The 6,142-nt window shown below is 37.0% G+C and overlaps 1 protein-coding gene across 1 annotated transcript; it reads right to left on the reverse strand.

Annotated features, from left to right (window-relative positions):
- Positions 1-779: 779 nt before the first annotated feature.
- On the reverse strand, positions 780-5,833 carry SMR3A (submaxillary gland androgen regulated protein 3A). The gene is made up of 2 exons (XM_030914503.1): positions 5,780-5,833; positions 780-1,295 (listed from the first exon to the last, which is right to left on the reverse strand). The coding sequence occupies exons 1-2, from the start codon at positions 5,831-5,833 to the stop codon at positions 780-782; spliced, it is 570 nt and encodes a 189-aa protein (XP_030770363.1).
- Between the last annotated feature and the right edge of the window lie 309 nt (positions 5,834-6,142).

Genomic DNA, 6,142 nt, shown 5'->3' on the forward strand with positions numbered 1-6,142 from the left:
AAAAAAAAGTTAAGTGTCCTTTCAAACATGGAAAGATAAAACTCTCATGACATTATGAGGCGTTTCCTAAATAGTCATATCATAATACTGCTGATTCAAACATCAACAAATAGATGCAGTGGAAACTTGATAATCTCAGTGATTAGCTTCTTCTTATTGCTATCTGAAACCATCTCCTATCTCTATCTTAGCTTAGAAAATGATTTTTTCATATCAAATTCCAAGACTTGCGATTCACATCTCAGATATTTAGATTTGTTGGAATGGCATTTCTTGTCTGCAACTATTTATAAGCAGTGATCAGGTGGTACTCAGGAATTTTTATGGGGCAAGCTATGGTGAGGGCTAAGATTCTTTCATTTTAGTATCTATTAACATCTTATTTTGGGCTTTGTAATTGTATGATGGGTTGCCATACTGAAGAGGGCATCCTGTTGCCTACTCTTCTAACTTCGTAACTCTAAGCTTCAAGTCCAAGTGTCTTATTGCATTTTTCCTTAATTTACTTTTTTGGCCTCATGGGACATGGCCAGGCTCTGGTAGCACTAATATTCATTTAGGTGACATAAATGGGGGATAAACTAGTGGCTCTGGTAACAGTGGATACTTCATATTGTTGCTCAATTCTTTATTTTCCCCTGCTGATATAAAGGTTCATGGGGATTGTTTCACAATTTCTAAGATATTTCTCCCAAAACGCAGTGCTTTGGAATGTTTATTCTCATTCAAAAATGGAAGTGATTTTATCTAAAAGTCTCTTGGAAGTAGTGTTGAAATTCTTATTTTTGGATAGTAGAAGCAGTGGTTATGAGGGTAGTGGTGTCTTTTGCAGTGGTGGTGGCACCTGTTGCAGTTGTCTGTATTAAGGGTGCAGGAGTAGGGAGGGCAGGATCAGTTGGAGGAATTACAGGGAAAAATGGAGGTCCAGGTGGATAGGGTCTTGGTTGGGAAGGTGGCTGTGGATAACCTGGGCCATAAGGGTAAGGAAGAGAGAGTGGTTGAATTCTCCCTGGACCATAGGGTGGAGAAAGGTGTGGTGGAAATCTCCCTGGACCATAGGGTAGAGGAGGAGATGGTGGAATTCTCCCTGGACCATAGGGTAGAGAAGGAGGTGGTGGAATTCTCCCTGGACCATAGAGTAGAGGAGGGGGTGGTGGAATTCTCCATGGACCACAGGGTGGAGGACGGGGTGGTGGAACAAATCCTGGTCCAAAAGGAAAAGGTGATGGAGGAGGAGGAGGAGACAGTGGTCCAGGTGGATATGGTCCCCCGAGGCCTCTTTGACTCTTACCAGGCTGTGGAAAAAAGAAGTAAATACTATTAAATCAGATATTTCACAGCTAAATATAAGAATGAATGCTTTCTATGGTAGGCAGAACTCTGAGATGACCCCAAGATTTCTACTCTCTGCTGGCACATACTGGCCTGACCTTATCAAATGAGCCCCTTTAAAACAGGTTCTACAATGTCTGAAGAAATCAGAGAGATTTGAAGCTGCAGCAAATGCTTTTCTTTGGGCTTTGAATCAAGATGCCGTGTTGTGGGGAGGGCTACGTGGAAGTACATGGTAGATCGGCTACAGAAGCTGAGAGTGGCCCCGGGCTCATAGGCAGCAAAAAAGTAGGGGCTTCAGTCCAACAACCAAGGGACTGAATCCTACCAATGACCATACAAGCTTAAAAAAAGGACACTGAGCTACAGGAAAAAACAAAACAAAACAAAACAAAACAGCAGTGGACACACTTTTTCAGCCTTGTGAGACTCTGAGCAGAGAAGCCACCTAAGCCAAGCTCAGTTATGGCCAAAGAAACTGAGATAATAATGAGTTTTTAAAGGCTACTAATTAGTGGTAATTTGTTATTGAGCAATAGAAAATTGTTAAATGTATCTAAGTTATGATGTCTGAACATCTATATCAAAGAAAAATGTTTCTCTTTTGCCCTCTGAACACCTAGGCTCTCAATGAAAGCTGGGATAGTATTGACTGGAAAAAATAGATAATGAACAAAAATCTTGTCCTTGGCCTATAGTGAAGTCTGTCATTCCAAATTCCAAATGGAAATAAATGCCTTTGCAGCATGAGAAAAACATGTCTTTTTATGTCTTATTCAAGGGTTCAGGCTTGTTCTGGGCTTTGCACATTAATTAATTGTGAAACACACATGAGCAACTATTTCGTGCAATGAGCTTATGAAGGAGCTGGTTCATTCATGTCATGAATGTCAACCTGGCAGGTTGCCAGGGGTACAAACATCTATTCTGCGAATCTACAGGCTGAGTAATTACAATACAAGGTGGGGGGTAAATGTGATCTGAAGGGAAGTGAAATGAGTGGAATGAGTGGGGTTTCATGTCAGTGTTTGAGCTCTCCTGGCACATAGAGATAGAGTGAGTGTGGAATTCTTTTTGAGTCTTTTTTTCTCGTCAGGAAAATGATGTTCATAAAAGTACTCACCTCCTGCGGTTGTTGTCACATTTGTTGTGAAATATCACTTGTAAAGTGCCTAGGGTAGTGCTTATCTCAGGTCTGGTTTACATAGAGTACAATTTTTAGAAATGAAAATAGCTGAGGCTGGGCGTGGTGGCTCATGCCTGTAATCCCAGCACTTTGGGATGCTGAGGTAGGTGGGTAGCTTTAGGCCAGCGGTTCAAGACCAACCTGGACAACATAACAAGACCCCATCTCCATTAAAAAATTCAAAAATAACTGAAAAGTAGTAGAAGGAACATATACATTAGGGATTTAAAGTGATCAGTTCTGGATAGGAAAATGATAAAGGATTGTCTCCGTGGGAAGGAGTCATTTGAAAAGAGGCTTAAAGAATATAAAATAAGGAGGAAACATGCCAAATAGAAGGAAAATACGCAAATGCTCTGGGGTAAGAATGAAGTTCCACTCTACTGACGGCAAGAAGTCCAGGTTGCTTGGAGCAGATGGTTTGTTTGGACCCAAAACTACATTCACTTCTTGTGGTTCTCAGTCCCTTCACCTATTTGGCCATTACCCTTGCTAATCCTAAACTTTACTATTACAGTAAAGCATCTCTGTCCTGGATTCCTAATGCCAGGTTCTTAACAATGCTAGAGGGTGTCACCAGCACTGTACCCACAGAAAGTTAGCATCCTTCAGTGCTGCCTGAAATCCTTTTTTGAGTGTCTTATCTCAGATTATCTCTTCCCACTTCCCCAGAGGCCTGTAATTTTCCAAGTTGATGCCAGTTTTATCAACATTCTCCACCTCATCCTGAGCTCTCATCTACCCCCACCAAAGTGGCTTTTCTCCTGCTTCACCAAGATATTTCAGGCAATTAGAAATGAACTTCCCTGATTTACTGGTCACACAACCATGGAGTCATTGATAGCTAGATAGTTTCTTTTTCTTTATAGTTGTTTTCCAAGGGACCTGGCTCTGTCAGTATTCTCTTTTACTTTCTGCAACTGTAATATCTGCCATTTAGGTAGCTCATTTTCTTCAGAAAAACACTATCATTTATATTCAACTCAATTTTTTTCTCCCTATCCTATCAGGTCTTCATCCCACTTCCTGAATTCTAAATCTAACCACTTCTTATCATCTTTCTTGCTTTCATTCTAATCTGTCATTTACTTTTACCCAAATTTCTATAATGGCCCATTGATTTGACCTCTTGATTCTAATATTGCCCCTTTCACCTAACATGTACAGAGAGGTTGAAGACGTCATTTGAGAAATAAATGTCAATTGATATTTCCCTGTTTATAAAAGATTCAGTTTCAACCACCAGTATCCTTGTTGTTGTGACTTTCTTTTCACGTCTTTCCTGCAAAGCAAAGCTCTATGAAAGGGTATTCTAAATTTGCCAACCCCACTTCTCACTTCTCATTTGCTCTTCAACCTGGCTTCTGCCCTTAACATGCCAGTAAAAGTTTTATTCATATCACCAATGAAACAAACAAACAAAAAATTCCAAGGCACTTCTGTGGGACCAGCCTCGTGTTCGTCTTCTTTAGCTAGTGATGGTTCATGGTATTATGGAGGGTGTTTGACCCAAGGACTCCAATCCAAGGACTAGTCACGGTATGTGGAAGTTCAGGATTTGATTTTTTATTGTCAAGAAAACAAATCCTTAGTATGGAAAATATTTCAAACATTTTTATTGTTGAGACAATTAAAAATTAGCTGAAAGTACTTTTTCCTAAAGATATACCGATGTTGATCTAAATATTATGTAATGAAAAATCTTCATAGTAAATATCGATCCTTTTCCTGATGTCTTAACCCAATCACAATGATTAGCTCCCTTTCCACAACTGGCTAAAGTAAAATGATGAAAATGATGAAAATACTATACTAGGAAGAAACACTCCCCTCTCAAAGGGTTATAATGAATGTTAATCTCCTACATTATTCAGTTTAGCAATAATCCAGCTAAGACAAGCATACTTTGCATACTTTGAATCTAAACTTATTTGTATTTTAATGAGATTAAAAATAGTGAGACTTACTTTGAGGATTAAAAGAGATAATGTATGTAATGCATTTGGAAAATTACCTATAACAGAGAAAACACTCAAAAGTCAACAGGCTGAATATGATGACTTACTCCACCTACAAATATATATATGCAAAGGATATGCTACCCTTCACATTTCCAATTTTCAGTAATTATTAATCATCATTAATGTTTCAGCTGGAAAAAGGCTCTTTGCTATTTAAACTGCTTATGTTATTGGAAAGCTCTCTATTTTTCTAATTTATCTTATAAAAAGTTATTTGTATAATAAAAGCCTGAATAAAATGTTTTTCTCTTATATTCTGAGGACATGAAAATATTGAAAATCAAATTTATGATGAAGTCATTAAGACATGACCTTTAATGGATGTCAATACATTTTATCGGCTTATCAAAAATTATGTCTAGCCATAATGCATGCAGGAACATGGCCAAAGTCAGAAAACTTCAGTCATCTCAGAAGGTCTTGCTTTTATTCGAGCTTTTAAAAGTAGAAGAAAGAGATATTATTTTATGTTTCATGTTTCAGAATGATATAATTTTATGTTGCTTGCTTTGTGGAAGTCATAGTCTTCTAAAAAATCAGCTTTCATATTTTCCCATTTGATATAATAGATTTTTATGGTACTTTGGGAGAAGTTACTTTGGAATTAATATACTCTTTGTAACACTGGAATTAATTGACCCCTCTGTTGAAATTGAGTATCATTCTATTACTTTTAAAAATATGCATTAAAAAATTCTGAAACACTAGGTTAAGGGCAATGAGCATAGTTTTCCTTAACCTAGTTTTTAATATATGGTAGGTGTTACTATAAATGTTTATTATTTCCTCAAAATGTAGCATGCAAAGATTCTCCTAAATGCATCTTCCCAGGTCCCATTATGGGGTACTCTTATTCAGGCTTGGATGAGGACTTTAATACTATCTTTTTAATAAGTGAGTTAGGTGACTCCATGTTAGGAACAACTACTTTATCTCATTTTACAGAGTTTTACCTTCTGTGTAATTGCTAGAGTATGGAAACATACATTTATATTTATCTGTTTAATGCAGTCTGATATTATAGATTTGAGCTATCCAGTATGGCAGCCATCAGACATATGTGGCTATTTAAATTAAATTAGATTTTAAATTTAGATTTAAGCACTAGAACAGTGTTTCATCAATGCTTAATGGTTACTAATATATAAGAAAAGGTAACATCATTAATGTAAAAAGAAATATGATGTAATGGTTAATGAGGAAAATATAAAGATGTGTGATCGTGATTAATGATACTTACTGTGAAACACGCTGCAAGAGCCCAAAGGCCCAAGATCAGAGTCAGTGATTTCATCCTTTCGGTTGCCTCTGAAAGTAAACACAATAGGTGATCAGTATGATTTTTTTTAATTAAAAATTACTATTTAAAACGTCTCAACACATGGATATAATGTAATACAGATATACTACTGTAGCATTTTTAGGAAATTTGCCTAACATTATGTTGGATTCATTATTACAGTGGGGCAACATTAGTAGGCTTATAAAATTTGACTTCAAAACAGTGGAACTAGTTTTTATTTTTGACTTGTAAACTGATACTGGAGATAATGCCAAAGAGTTGTTCATAAATGATTTGAAGAATAGAAGCTTTTATAACTGA

This window comes from Rhinopithecus roxellana, chromosome 2, assembly GCF_007565055.1.
Source record: "Rhinopithecus roxellana isolate Shanxi Qingling chromosome 2, ASM756505v1, whole genome shotgun sequence".
NCBI lineage: Eukaryota > Metazoa > Chordata > Mammalia > Primates > Cercopithecidae > Rhinopithecus > Rhinopithecus roxellana.